This window comes from Pithys albifrons, chromosome 1, assembly GCF_047495875.1.
Source record: "Pithys albifrons albifrons isolate INPA30051 chromosome 1, PitAlb_v1, whole genome shotgun sequence".
NCBI classification, from domain to species: domain Eukaryota; kingdom Metazoa; phylum Chordata; class Aves; order Passeriformes; family Thamnophilidae; genus Pithys; species Pithys albifrons.
This window is the reverse complement of record NC_092458.1, coordinates 63,496,519-63,512,249: the sequence shown is the minus strand read 5'-3', so window position 1 is coordinate 63,512,249 and position 15,731 is coordinate 63,496,519. Positions and strand designations below refer to the sequence as shown.

The following is a 15,731-nucleotide window of genomic DNA, read 5'->3' as shown; positions in this document are numbered from 1 at the left end:
CAGATCACTTAAAGTATAAATCTGTGCTCTGTCTTTTTTTTTTTGGGGCAGCTGTTCATGATCCATTAAAATGATAGCCCCACTGCCTTCCCTACTTTTAAGATCTTACAATTCTCCTTGACACAAGGAAGGGAACAGAAAAACTGTAATTAGTCTTAATACACCTTAGACACTTGTTTCCCTCATTGCTTCCTGAAGATATATATATTTTCTATTTTCTCTGTAATTTTTTAATCTGTATTCTGTTTTCTGCCAGTTGCAACTGGGCAGCCAAGCGTGTATATAGAAATATTAAAAAAAAAATTTGAAATTCTATTCTCTATTCAAGCTTGTCTTAAGTATACCTTTATTTTAGAGAGATCTTGCTTTACAGGATGATGTAAAAATGTTTTCAACTTTGGAATGTAATTTGGGAATAATGAAAATGAGGTAAGGATTTATTTTGTCTGATTTTCAGTAGCTTTTTAAGTTTATTATTTTATACTAGCTAAATAAGGTATTAATTGACATGATAATTATATGGAATTGTTTTCATTATCTTATAATAAATAACATTATTTCCTTACTTAAAAGTAGATTAATAATACAAGGACTGTATTAAAAGCCTCCAAAGGTTTTGTTTCTTAAGACTGAATTAAGGTCTGTGTTTTTTGGGGGACAGGTGCAGTAGACTCAGGATCTTCTTCTTCCTCTTCGTCATCCAGCTTTGTGAATGGTGCTACTAGCAAAAATCTCCCAGCTGTCCAAACAGTTGCTCCAATGCCAGAGGATTCAGCTGAAAATATGAGGTACACAAGTTCTGTCTAATTATAATTTCTCCTCCAAACATAGTGTACAAAGAAAAAAAATACTAGCTCATTTAATGTGCATTATTGTAGTTATAATATATGTATATCTTTTTGGTACTAAGAATGTATATACTAAAATAACCACTGAAAATTCTGACTGGTTGAACTGAAAAATCTGACTTGTTCAAACTATGCCAGACACTAAAATTAAAAGTCATTGTTCAGTGAACTGGCTTTTTACTTTGTACAATGATGATAGTACGAATTGGAATGTGAGCACAATTTGGTAATGGACATAGAAAATGGAAAGAGAGACTCAACCTCTTTTGAGAGGACAAAACCAGACCTCTATTTGCACAGCTGACTAAATGGTGCAGCAGATCTGAGTTGGTGTTGCAAGAGACTCATGCGCTGGGGTAGCTAATGCCTCTCTTACACTGACTGGCAGCCAGGAAAATGCCCTCTGAAAATCCTGTTAAATATCTTGTATAATAGGTTAGTATAGTGTAAAATATTCATTTTTGCTGCAGCACACTCCAAAGACAAATTTTTGACCTTTTGAAGAGGCACACATCTACCCTAAAAAGCTGATACAGAATATACTAAGGGATGGCCAAGTGTCCCTTAGCTGGCTGGCCACTGCTAGGAACGGTTTTAAGAATTTTGGAGTGGAAGCACTAAGCTAGGTGTTCATGAGGTAACAAGCTTAAAAGCTTATGAATAAGTGATTTCGTTCCCTAATGAACTAGAAAGAAAATAAACCTAAATCAAGGGCCCTACATTACCTGTAAAAAAAGTACTGTGGCTTCAGTGATTTAACACACACTGAAAAAAATGCCCTTTTTTTCTGGCTCTACCTAAAGGTGGTGCAGGTGGAATCACATCAATGGGTCAGGCACAGGCTGAAGGCAGAAGGGCTGTTGGCTCCACTCCAAAAGGATGCAAATGTTCAAGGAGAAAATGACGATTTGTATGATCTTATTTATTGCTTGACAGTTTTATGAGGCAAGTTAATAAAATTGTGGTGTAATTAAACCACTCCTTTTGCTTCTTGTCTTCATATGCTAGGACAATGCTTCACTCAGCATGAAATCTTTTTTAAAATTCAGATATGTGTGTTAAAATAAAATTGGTAAAATTAAGGAGGTGTACTAGAATTCACTTGGATCATTAATTAGTTTCTTTTTCACTTATTTTAAACAGTGAAATGTTCTGGTTTTTTCACAGGCATTTTTAAAGTTTTTGTCCTGGAATAAAAAAATTTTAGGTTGTAAAATCTGGAATTCAAGTTTTGAATTCAGAATTTGAACACAGAAGTAGTTGTACTCTAAGTAGCAACTGAGATTCGTGACTGACATGTAGATAACTTAAAATCTAATCAACCTAAGGAATGTATTTTGGGCTTGTTTTCCTTTTCTCTGACCCTTCCCCACTCCCATCCCCTCAGCCTGAAAAACAACCTTTATTTTGATAATGTATAATAATTTTTTGTTATTTCATATAAGTTCATTGTGCTTTAACTTTTATGAGATTAAAAGTCAGACTTGTTTGTGGGAACAGAGAGCATGAAGTCAGCTAACTTATCCAAGCTTTCCGTTATAGCAACTACATAGGAAAAGAGCTGGTTATGACTGTACACTGAGTAGGGTAAAGTGAGGAGAGGAATTATGTTGGACTTTTAGACATTTAATGGTCTTGATTTGGAGGTGGAGATTTGGCTTGGAGTGAGGTTGGGAAGGTTACATACTTGGGACTGGGACAGTGTATGGCCTCCCTCACCTCTCCTTGCACTTTCTTGTGACCAATTCAAAGAGTAGGTAGTAAGAACTGTCCATAGGAGTCCTTTTGCTCACAGTTTTACAAGTGTTTCTTTTAATCTACTGTGGTCTTTTAATCTTTCCTGTTTCCTATGGCAGTTTATCACCTATCTATAAATGATATATTTTAAATATAAAATTTACATATATATATATACACACACACTATATACTATAGATAATAAATTATAATGTATGCATTATATATTATATCATATCTATTATATATATATTACAGATATTTATAGATAGCTTATTTTCTGATATGTGTTGCCTTTAATCTGCAAATTAAATAATCTTGAATTTGGAAACTATTTAGAGTTTGTTTGCCTTGAATGTCTAGAAATAGAGAGGGGAAACCTAAATATTATTTCTTTACAAAACTCCCTTAAAATGTCATAGTTTATTCCTGAAAAATAGTTACATTAATCTCGATAGAGAGTTCCCTAGTGATTGCAATATACTTTGTAAGGTATAACAAATGTTAGAAATGATTTTAGAATGAGCTCAGTCTCACTCCTCTGTATGTGTGAGTACAGGAAAAGTAGCAGATGGGGCACCTGCTTTCGTGAAAAAATTTTTGGGATCTCTGTGTAAATTTATTTCTTAATTTTACTAGTGCTTTTTGGAAATGTAGGACCAGAATTCTAGTCAGTTTTCAACATGTCAGTGCAGCAGGGGTTTACATAAGGTAAAGGATTATTTTCATTCTTTCTCTATTTAAATATTAATTTCTGTCCTTTCATACTCATTTTTAAAAAGTACTCACCTTTTATCTCATATTTTCACAGAATACTATTCCAAATTGTCCGTTAATATGCATATAGTAAAAAAGATCCATCAGCTGCCCATGGGATAACAAGGTGTTTGTTAGTAACTCATCCAGGGTGTTGATTAATAGCACACTTGCACCTCCAATATTACTTGCTTCTTAAATAAAAATTGATATTAATTTCAAAGCATTTAAACTTGGAATTTTTTGCAATTGTATGTGAAGTTTTAGGAGTTAAATCAACTTTAAAATTAGGCTTCTAAAACAATTTTCATTGAAGGTATCTTTTCAAATATGTCTTAAAGATGTCTAGATGCTTCTAGGAGTTTTTTTATCTTTATCAGCAAAAGATTCATGTTGCAAATTAAAACTATAAGCTAGTCACCTACATTTCAACTCCAGTCAATAGAGGCTTTACCACAGTGAAATTCACTTCAAACAATCCTTTAAAACAAAGGCTGATGATATGAATCCATTCTATAGAGTATTAGAAAATCAATATTTGAATTTCAAATGGAACAGCAGCACACTGAAAGAAAATAAGCAATAGAAGTTCATTAAAATAATTTTATGCTAATGTAGGAAAACTTCTAATGTATTTATAATGTCAACTTTCTTTTTAAATGTAGGGATCTTCACATGATCTGAATTTAAATGTCCTCATTAATTTATTGTTTATAGATAGTGGATAAAGTATAAAATTTAAATGTCAGTGTTCATTTTCTTATATTCTGTCAATAAGTGAAACTTCTTCCTATGACTGCATTTTTAAACGACAATATTTTGTTGCCATAACACAAGCACAATGAAAACCCCTTCAGCCAGCACCATCTGAAAAAGAACAGCAAAAATTCTTAGTAGACTAGAATATGTATGTAATTTCATTTCTATTTTAAAGTAATAGTTTACTTCTTTAAGATAACACTGAAGGGTTTTAACCTTGGAATAGGAGTTCCAAAGGGCAAAAATGTTACATCCTGTCAGGTTTAAAAGGGAAGAAGAACCCTTAAAGAGTACAACCCTCAGCACACAGCTGATGGTCACATACTATTGCTAGGTTTTTATTCCCAGTCAAATAAATATTATTTCTGGTATTTAAGAAGTGAACAGAAGTCATGTTCCCATGATATCTGTGGTAGAATGCTTTCTTGTGTACTCCCTTGTAATATCAAATGTTGAACAAAAAAGCAAGTTGCTTGTGCTTGTTTTAGGTAAATAAAATCTCTCTTTTCAAGCGTTCAAATATATATAAAACTGTGAATGTCTATAAACTAAGTGAAAGAGACTTACACTTAAATATCTGGCATTCTTCTTGTCATGTTGAAAATGAGAATATAAATTTTACTTGTTCTGGAGTACTCTGCAAATGCTGTAGGATTTATGAGGCTGACACTGCTGACATGACGTTTCCATTTACTTAAAGGTATTAAAAACCTGTAAAGTTTAATCAAATTATAATCATCCTCTTTTCTAAAGAAGCTTAGAGCAACTTTTAAAAGCAGATATGATTTGACATAATTTTTTAACCTCTGTTGTGAAGTGTTCTTCCAATCATGGTCTCTGTTTTTTCACAGTATCACTGCAAAGCTTGAAAGAGCCTTAGAAAAGGTGGCTCCTCTCCTGCGAGAAATTTTTGTTGATTTTGCCCCTTTCCTATCCCGAACATTGTTGGGCAGTCATGGACAAGAGCTATTGATTGAAGGTACTGTTTCTGTTATAAGATTATATTATTTTAAAATTTAGTAATTTTATATGAACACTTTTTCATTTTCATTAGACTTTATGTAACTCTTTTTGATAAATAATGAGTTGTTAATGTGTTGTGATTTCACTTTCTTACAGTTCATTTCATTTAAAGAAATTAAAAGTGATAGTTTTTCTACTCCTTTTTTGCTATGCAAAGATACATCCTGTCACCTTAGAATGTAGAAACATCTCGGTAGTTTGTCTTTCACTCCTCAGAATAATTCAAGCTTCAATCTGGCCTTGAGAAACTAGTGAAAAATGCAATTAAAAAATGTAATCAATTCCCATAGAAGAAAGTAAAAGGAAGACTGTGCTCCAACATTAGTGACACATGTATCTCTATAAGGGAGGGACATTATTTCCTCAGATAGGTTGGTTTGACTCACACAAGCAGATAAAGGATTGCCCCTAGATGGAAATAAAAAGTGATAATTTTTAAAGATAAGTATCCTTGAACACTTTCAAGGATTTTTGTGGGGTTTTATGTGTTGTCTTTACTAGTTCATAGTTAGACAATTGGCCTCATAAATGAAGCAGTAAGTAACACAGAAATTATGCAGAAAGTGCAAATATGGCAAGCTCATGAACAAAGTAATGAATCAGTACTAATGCAGTTAAAATAGTAAAGAGGGAACTTGAATGAGCATGCACTGCTCCCACATTGTATCTTCAGAGGAATATATTCAGTCAAGTAAACCTTTTCCATCCAGGATTGTTCTTACACGCCATAGTGCTGTTTATTGAGAGAAAAATTCTCATTAAGGCAAAGCTTGTAATATATGAAGATTTACACAGAAGAAAATACAATTTTGTATTCAAATTCCAGAACCCTTTCTATTATTCATGTGTTTTATCTAAATACTTGTGTAAAGTTTTTCTATTGTCTCAGTTATTACTCCTCACAATGTTGGCCCTTGTTGCTAGAAATATTTGCACCTTGCAACTGAATCTCCTAAAGAGCCCTTTATTTTTTTCTTATTGCTGTTTGATAGTATTATTTAATAATACCAAAGAATGGTATAATAGCTTAGTAATTCTCGGAAGATTCAGGCATTTTATACTGTTAAATTTATAGCTGTGGGTAAGTTGCACTTCTCACTTAACAATCCCTGAAGTTAATGGTCTGAGATGCACATTGAAATGACTGTAAGATATTTGATGGATTACATTCTTAAATCTCTTATTTCAGTGAAATTGGTTGCATAATCCTTGCATTATCTTTTTCTGTTTGACAATTAAGTAGTTGTACTATATTTTTCATACAGTACAACTAAAACTGTCTTAGTGTTACTAGACTTCTATTATAGATTAAAAAAAATTCTTCACCAGTGGTGTTCTGATTTTGTGTTTTGGTCAGATTCATATCATGAACGAGGCTACAAGAGTTCCTGGGATATAACAAAAACTGAAAAGCTAGAGGCCACAGGAACCTCACAACTGTACAGCAGTATTTTATCTCTCTGCCTATCCAGAGACATGTTTTGTTGACTGTAGCATGCTTTTGATAACCACCTGGAGTGTCATTCCAGATTTTGCCCCATCTATGACTCAGTGACCCAATTCAGTCTCAGAAAACATTGTTTACAAACCAAACACCGAGTTCCAAAACAAGCAATGTCTTCCTCATCCAATATTTTCCTTAATGTTATGTCTAACCTTCTCTTCAATCACTCTATTATTCCTGATTTCTAAAAACCAGTCCTTTTTACCCAGGATATTGAAATGGCAATGTGTAAAGGAAAAAATCCAAGTAAACTATCAGTTTTTACAGTTCAGGACTTGAATTTCTGTTTGCTTCCTCTGGAATAGTTGGGCTTTTTTATTTCTTAGCAAACAATTCAGAGACCTGCTTTTTTAGTTATTGTATACTTCTCATCTTTTCTTTTATCATTGCCTATATGAGACCCTTGATCTTAACTAAGCTGAATTTAAAAGAGAATTCTAAATTTTCTCCTTGTCTGGTACCTGATTTACTTTGAGAAATTTCCTGTCATTGCTTACTGAAAGCCAGTGGTGGTCCTTGAAGTACTTGAAAGTGCTCTCCAGGTAATGACTGTACAAAACAGGTTTTTAGTGATGTTATTCAGGATATGTGAGTAAATAGAATTCCTGTGAGGCTTTGATAATTGAAGTTTGATTTTTTCTTTTATTACTGGCATGCAGTAATTAGATTGATAGTTTTATGTGAAATAGTTTAATTTGTTGCTTTATAAGTGGAAAATAAACTTTATATAACCAAGTCTTAAGGCTCAGTTTTTCAAATTGATCACCATAAAAGTATCTGTTGTGGTCTATGAAGCATGTCCTTTTTTTCTGATTATTCAAGCTTGACACATCATAATACCTTCCTTCCTTTGCTGTTTTTCAAAACCTCTTTATTGTACAAAGTCTTACTCCCATCAGATTGTGCTAAAAGCTGAACACTGTCAGGCATCCTTGATGGCAGGTGCTTTTTCCTGAAGCCTTCTCTAAAATGCTCTTATGCATGTGTGTGTAAGAAATACTGAATAATTTTCAGATTTGGTAAGAATATCCACACTTCTGTAGTTGAGGTTTTGCATACTGGAGAGCACAAAATAAAATGGAACTGAAAACAAAATTCATTTTAATACTTCTAGAGCAGGTTAATAATGCAAACTTTCTAGAATTTCTGATGCTTTAAGATAGGTGTTGTTAGTATATTTTTGGAAATGTGTGTATAACTTAGTTGTAATTTCACCTTTTTGTAGTAGTTTGGCTGCCTCAAATTTTTGGTGAAAAGTCTTGCAGTCATACCCTGCCACCTCATCTTTCTTTAGCTTGTGTCATCACTCTGTCCCATTGACGACTGGCTGATTTATTGTTTGAGTAAATTGTACATAATGTCTAAGTGGCTTCTTAACTTTTGATTAGAGTTGAAATGAATGGGCTGAAATTATCTGGTTAGTCTAGACCAAAAATTTGGCCTACTCATACTCAAAATAGTTAAACTTTCTTGTTTGTTCATGTAAATTTCCAAATGTAACTCGTATCAGAGGAACCCTATCAATTAGTAATCTGACATTGCAGAATCTATTTGTTGGTAAATACATAGATGAGGAGACATCTATTTACTTACTAAAATTACTAAACTACTAATTACTAAAACAGTTACTTGCTCCTTTTTTCAAAACGTGTTCTTTCTTCAAAGGTATCTTACACTCAACTGAATTTCAAATGTTTCATCAACTTCTCAGAGTATTTTTTAAGTGGGTTAAAAAGGACTGATCTGCAATTGGATGCAAATAGCTTCAAATAGAATGTGCCAGAACCAGCCCAACACTCCTGTGGTTCATCAGCTGAGGTTCTTTCAATGCCTCAGAGAACAGAAGTTTCAAAGGTTAAAATTGTCCATGCAGAAACTAATTGGAAACAAACATGCAATATGTGTAGGTCACATACTCGAGCTTAGCAGAGCTCATTGTGGAATTCCATTTAACACTTGCGTAGATATGTTTTCACTAAGTGTAGTTTCCATATGGTCTGCAAATTCCCTCCATGTAAAGTGCGTTACAACATTCTAGCTTTTAGGTGAAAATGTTACAGGCAAGTGTAATCTGATCTGTAAACGAAAGAAAAGCTATATCCTCTTTTTGTCAAGCACAGATGGGTAAAAATATTTTCACTACAGCTATTCTTGAGCTGTAGGAATTCACAATTGAATTGATGACTGAATCCATAATTGAAACCTAGTCACATAGAATGCTTTCCCTTCCCTGTAGTGCAATACCAAACAAACATCACTGATGCTTTTATCTTCCTATCTCATTAGCTGGGTAGAAGATCACCAGGTAGCCCTGCTCCAAAAGAGCTCTTACAAATTCTTTGGTGTACATTTGATATGTTTCTGATACACACACAAATCAATTCAGATGAAACAGAGAATGTTTTTGTGCCGATACGAGCAGAATCTGTTTCTTCTCATTAACTCACCACCTGAACCTGTGAAAACATTCAGCAGAAGTGGTGATGGACTAGCTTTGTACAGTGTTTGATGGGAAGCTTCTTGAAACAATTGAAAAATTGTCCAAAACATTCCTTTGGAAACCACAGATAGAACTTGGGTGCTAGATGACACTACTTTAAAAGCTCCCAAAGACCACAAGTGTAACATCACTGTAGCATCTACCAATACTGTGATCAGTTTCTGATTTCCTGAACTGGACTGAGTTTTGTATTAGGAAAACCAGGGCAACCATTTTCCTAAGATACTGTGGTCATCTGGAAATCCCTTATACTTTCTGATGAAGAAATTTTTTTTTCCGCTTAACATGGTCCTTGGATTTTCTTTAGAAATATTTCAGAATCTTTCTAATGTGCTCTCGTTCTTTTATCTCGCTCTGCCACATCCAAAAAATGGTTGGTTGTGTATTCAGGCATGCTTGCTTTCAACTAATTAGCCTTTGGTAATTGCCCTACCAATCTGTAGCACAGCATGTAGACAACAGTCCGAAAAAATAAATAAATTAATAAATACTAGCAAGTAAGAGGATAAAGGAATAGATAAATAACATTATGATTTTAAAATTTTTATTAGCCGGAATTAAGAGCATGTAAATAAAACCTTAAGCTATTCATATTCCCGAAATTTCTATTACCCAGTTTTTTATTCTATTTTGCAATTTTTATTAACAGTATTTGTTATAGTGCAGAATTTTTCCCAGCAAGATGCTGGGAATGGATGCTTAGATGGAGATATACAAAATGAGAAGCAAAGGAATTCCACTGGCGTCATATGTCAAATAATTTTATGGACTAAGCAAAATCTCAAGGAAAATGTCTTATTTCAACACAGTTAGATGCTGAGTCCAATTTCTAGAAGCAAGGAACATAGACTATACACCTACAGGCTAGGAGATGATAAAGCTACACAAAAAATGTAGGGATTACCAAAATAATTGGGATACTTGGCTCCCTTAGCTTAGTGCTGAGGAAACAAAGACTGATCCAATGCCTAGGAAGAACAGATGAGGAGATGATGTCATTTCTGTGCACAACTTCAGTAAAACTCATACTATCTGGTTCTATAGTTGGCACTTAAAGAGTGATACACACACATTGCTGAGAGAACAAAATAAAAGGGTGGAAGAGTGATTGATGGATGGGAGATAAACTCCACAAAGTACAATGTAGGGAGCTCAATTTGTTTAATGTACCAAAGAGATAAAAAGAAGTTAAGTAGTACAAGATGTCTTAGCCTTTCTACCAACAGAATGCCTAATGAGGATAAATATAATTGGAAAACTTTAATAGGGCTTACCCTTAACTGTTGCGATCAATGTCAGTTGTAGTCTTCATGATGTTTTAAACATTCTTTCTAAATATAGTGTTCAAGCCACATTCTCAAGAGGAAAACTGCCCTGTATTGCAGGATGGTTTTGGAGCTTCTTTGTTTGGAGCCTGTGTACGCCCATTTCCTCTGTGCTGTATCCTGCAAAGAATGATAGTCTGCATTAACCTTAATTTGCTTTAACATTGCCATCAATGCATCTGTTCACATGGTCATAGATAGGTGTACTTCAATGCCAGCAAGCCACCTGCAGAAAACAATAAAAAAACAGTGTTTTTCCCCTTGTTCTCCTGTTAACTGCATCTCAACTGTAGATGCAGTCAAGAAGGTATCATCTTCCCTTGAGGCATAAAAGATGGTCAGCATTGGTCTTGCTTTATGACATAAGTCTTTCTTCTCATTTGTTATGTATGATGGTGTGTGTATGTATATATATAAACACATTGATATTTTTACATAAGTTTTTTAATCAATCCGTTGAAGTTCATTTTAGTATAAGACGTTTTCTGCTTTCTCTGCATAATGAAATTTGTCTTTTCAGGAAAGCCTCATATAAAGCTCATGCCAGCTATAGTTTGGTCTCAGATTTCAGAGAGCTCTTGCAAGTATATAACTACATAGCTATAGGTGTACTCTAATAGGATTTTTTGAGAACCAGAGACTTGTGTGATCACACTAGATGAGGAGGATTAGACTTTTACTCTCTTGATGATTTTTCAGTTTGTTGGCCAGTTTAACAGAGGTTGCTTAAGATATACTGTTTTTACACTGTATTCAGAAATATACAAACCTGTTTAAAGAGAAGACACCGTATAATGTCTTGGGTGAGGCAGTAATTACATGTGTGTTTCTTAATCAGATTTGATATTTATTCTCCACTGTTATTTGGGGTATGCCACCAACATTTAGTGAAGACAGGGAAAACTGAATAGTAACTCAAAAAAATCACATCCAATTCATTTGAAGCTGTGTAATATACTGTATTTATACACTATGGGTATTGCAGCAAAAGGTACAGGAAAGCAATTGAGAAAGTGAGACAGAGAGCAGTCTATTAGACAACCCTATTAGACATCAGAGAATCCCTGTAAGAAATCAAGGTGAATGTTAAAACTTTCTGCAGAGAAGTCAGGTTAGTGTCATTTGCAATGTGTGTCTCCCTGGACATGATTGCTCTGTTCAATCAGAATAAAGAATTTTACGGGGTCAGGAACTCTGAATTGGTTTTCAAGGCTAAGGAGTTTATTATGTATTTCCTCTCTGCCATGCCACATCCCACTATTTCTTTCCTTATGCCCTAGGTTTTTCAATATACCTTCATCTCTGTCTAGGAAGAGATGATACTCCATGTTTAGTACAGTGAACTTAAATCCAGTGAATTTCCTGACCCAGTCCTCTATAAGAAAGTTTTCCTGAATTTGTGGTAGTAAGATTCCTCTTCATAGATTTCTTTTAATCTTACCTGCAAACAGTCACAGAAAGATCTCAAAGAAACCTCACTACTGTCTGAAAATAAGACCTGTTTAGATAAAGAGGTTGGAACAATAATGAGTTACAAATAATACTTTTCTTCAGTAAGTGTAAAGTTCATGTATTTTCCTTTTTTACTTTAAGAAGTTCTGCAAGTAATTAGCAAGATTAGGTTTTTACAATGAAGAATACAATAGGTCTTTTTGAAACAGGGCATGAAATCCTCCAATGGATATAATTCAAAATACTACTGCTGATTGAAATCCTGCCTGCAGATGTTGTAATCCCTTCATAAACAGGAAAAACAGTTAATGAATTTCAAACTGCAATTTATAGGCATGTCAGAAATTTGTTGTAAGAAATCCTTTATCTGTGATTGGGTATGATTAGTTCCTAATATGTTAATGAAAGGCTCCACAGTGTGCTCATGTTTCCGCATATGCTTTGGGACTGCTCATGTGTTTTACTAAAAATATCAGTGAGTCAGACACACATGAAGACGGAAAACAACACTGGTTTTCCAGAAGTCTGTATGGTAGGAACAAAGAAATGCTGAAGGGTTACGTGGATATTCAAACTGCCTATTTATCTACACATACTCCAGCACAGTCACGGCTCAGAGCTTTGCAACTTCCACAGTTTTTCAGAGAATGCTACTAGTGACAAGACAGATGCCAATTCAGAGGAGTACTGAAGAGCAGGTGCCAAAAAAAAAAGGAGTTTCTGCTATTTATCTGCATTGAAATCTTCAAACTATAATGACCCCAACATCAGTTACAGAACATTTTTCTTTAACATAATATTCCTTCATGACACCTTGAAAGGATTATCATTACAACCATAAAAAGGATACACATACATTTGATTTTGAAGAGTTAACTCTTGATTTACTGAAGTTCCTGTGTGCAGAAGTATGTTCTGAACAGATGTTTAACATGGCAGGAAACATTATAGTTCAGAAATCCAGACAGCAACTAGGAAATGCATAGCATCTGGCACCTTTTTGAAAGTAAACCTGCCAATAATTAATTACATGTATGAGGCACTCTATCCCTGTCTAATGAGTTGGACACTTACTAAGATGTATTAGACTATGGAACAGAGGTTAACTGCTCATGCCCTTTCCTCTCTCTTTGACTTGTGTGGTCCCAGTGTGAGTTAAGGGTAGAAATTGTTGGTAACCAGATTATATGTTGTTGATTATATTATCATTATTACATTGATTAATAATGAAGATATCTTTACAATCCAAAATGTAAGGAGTTTCCATTAGACAGAAATTGGTGTTGTCCTGTTGCTTTGCCAATGGAGAAAAAAAAAGACTGAAAATGTGAGACTAATTGTAAAGTTTAGTAACAGTTGCAGCTATAAAAAAATAATAAATACATCCTCTTAGGAAAGCAAAAACTGGTAATAGTGTAAAGTAGTCAGGTTTGCTGGAAAGAAGCTCTGAAAGTCATCCTTGAAAATATAGAAGCCACTAGATGTTTGAAGTTACTAAATTACTGTTAAAATTGCTACTATAAAAATTTTATTGTTAGATACAAAAGAGTACCCATTGCTGTTCTTTTAAAGCACATTAAGGAAATACAAAAATACTGGAGCCCTTAAAGAGCAAGAAAAGCAGTTAGTTGTTTGTGACCCTTGGGTCTCACTTACTTTCAGCAGTATTAGCCACTTTCTCACAAGTTTCTTTTTCAAACTAGTCAACTGTATTCCAGTTGCAAGCCATAAAGACTAGAAAGGACTGGTCTTCTTGCCTTAGAACTCTAGAAGAATACCTTTCTTGATGACTTCATAGTCCACCTTTTGTTGTAATAACAGCCAGGTCAGATGTCCTCCTGTCTTTCTTCTTGTCCTAACTTTCAGCTTTACTGGAAATTTTTTTTAAAGTAAGTTTTCCTTAAAGTTAGCAGGATATCTATTTAGTTTTTTCAAGGAAATAATTTTTAAAAGATTCTGGAGAAAGTTCTTAACATGTACAGGCACTACTGTAACACAGCCTGTAGGTGGACTCATCATATCAGCTATACAGCAGTGCTGAATGGTAACACTGGGCTAAGTTGTAGAATTATTTTTATTTTTTTTTAAGAACAGCCACCTTTCCCCCCTTTGTTATTTTCTCCTCTACTGTCCAGGTCCAAAGAAAAACGAGGTGGTGTGCCAAAAAGGTATTCAGTATCTACAGGATGTTCATGCTGTGACTGAAGCTCCCCACAGGCAGAGGTTCTCTGGTTCTTATTCCACTTAATTCATCATTCAGAACTCAGCAGGGGACTCTGCCTGATTTTGGACTTGAAACAGTTAGGCTGGTATTTGCCCCACCCCTTGTCCTCTAAAGGCTTAAAAGTGGAATCAATCTACTTTATTATACCTCCAGTGCTTTCCCGAGAACTACCTAACTCTGAAAACCTATAGGGTGCAAATAACATCTCTGTATCAGGTTTTGCCCTGAAAGATGTATTTCTCATGGAGCACAGTCTAATAATCTCTATCCATGCAGCCTGAACTCTATGTCCAGGTTCTTTACGAAATTAAGTTCCTTAGGGCTCGTTGCAGTTTTTCCTTCTATATTCCTTAACTTTGTGTCTACTTACCACCTCTTCTTATGACCCAGACCAAAACATTCTAATTAGTGCCCAGATTTACCAAAATCCCTTAGTTGTCCTGTTGATTTACAGGCACTTCTACAGTTCGTCCCATTGAATATGAATGTGCTTGTTTCCATGCCTTCAAGGCTTAAGAAAGGAATATTGTACAAAACTTCTAGATTCAATTAACATGAGAAACTACTACGCTTGAATCTTAAAACTATATCTATTTATAGGCCTTCTTTTGATAAGAAAAAAATCTTAATTATAACATAGACATTAATAAACCATAAAACTTGATTTATTTAGATTTTAACAGACTCCCTTCAGACCTACGATTATTTTTGCAAGAAGTAAGATACTATATCTTTACCATGTTCAATGTAGCTTTATGTCAAATTCTACCTCCCTCAGAAAAAAACCCCAAACCAGCTAAACATCTATTCTATCATATCATATTTTATTTTTTGTTTGATGGTGTATGGAATTTTATGATTCAGTCTCTTTATACTTGTTGTCTGGAGATTTTCTTGCAATGAGAAACTCTCATGCTGAAAGAACTTGTCAGACAACAGAGACAGTTGTGATATGTCAAATTAAGATGGCAAAGTGATGTCAAAGCAGGTCTAGGGAGAGTCCATAACAATGTTACTGTCAAGTAAATAAAGAAAACTGAAGCATGAGAAATATGAGTTACTTCAAGAGATCTGTGACTGCGGTATGTTTCTGTGTTTTGAGAGACACTGTTTCAGAATGATTACCATTTGTCAGCAGGGCTTCAGGATAGGAGCAAGGTGTGATGGCTGCCAAATAAGGTCAGCGAAGTTCACTTGGAAAGGGAGATAGATTTTTCCTTGTTACTGAATTCTCAGAAAACAATTACTGTATAAGCAAAATATTAGTTTGACAACAGTTTGCTCAGCTAGGTATAAAAGTTAGTTTTGCTAGTCAGGAGATCACACCTAGTTAAAATAATAGTCATCTTAACCTTAGAAATTTAGGAAGCTGCACAAGCTCTGCAAGGTTTTATTATGCTTCCTACTTGTAGCTGCACTGGTTCACTCAGTGTGGCCCCAAGACTGCCAAAGAGAAGACATATAAAGAAGTAAGGAGGACCAGTAAAGAGTAAGTGGTTTTATTGCTGCGCAGCTTAACCTTTTCTTACAAGCCTTTTTTTGTCATTCACCAGACATATATTTCAGTTGTATCATGCCACGATGAAAATACTTCTCCTAGTGA

General features: G+C 34.5%; 1 protein-coding gene across 6 annotated transcripts in view; it reads left to right on the top strand.

Annotated features, from left to right (window-relative positions):
• NBEA (neurobeachin) overlaps window positions 1–15,731 on the top strand; it is a 488,059-nt gene that overhangs the window by 201,412 nt on the left and 270,916 nt on the right. For all 6 annotated transcript variants that reach the window (XM_071552778.1, XM_071552759.1, XM_071552769.1 and 3 more), the window contains 2 exons: window positions 662–788; window positions 4,952–5,079. In XM_071552778.1, the coding sequence (XP_071408879.1) occupies window positions 662–788; window positions 4,952–5,079 (255 nt within the window). The remainder of the gene's footprint in view (window positions 1–661; window positions 789–4,951; window positions 5,080–15,731) is intronic.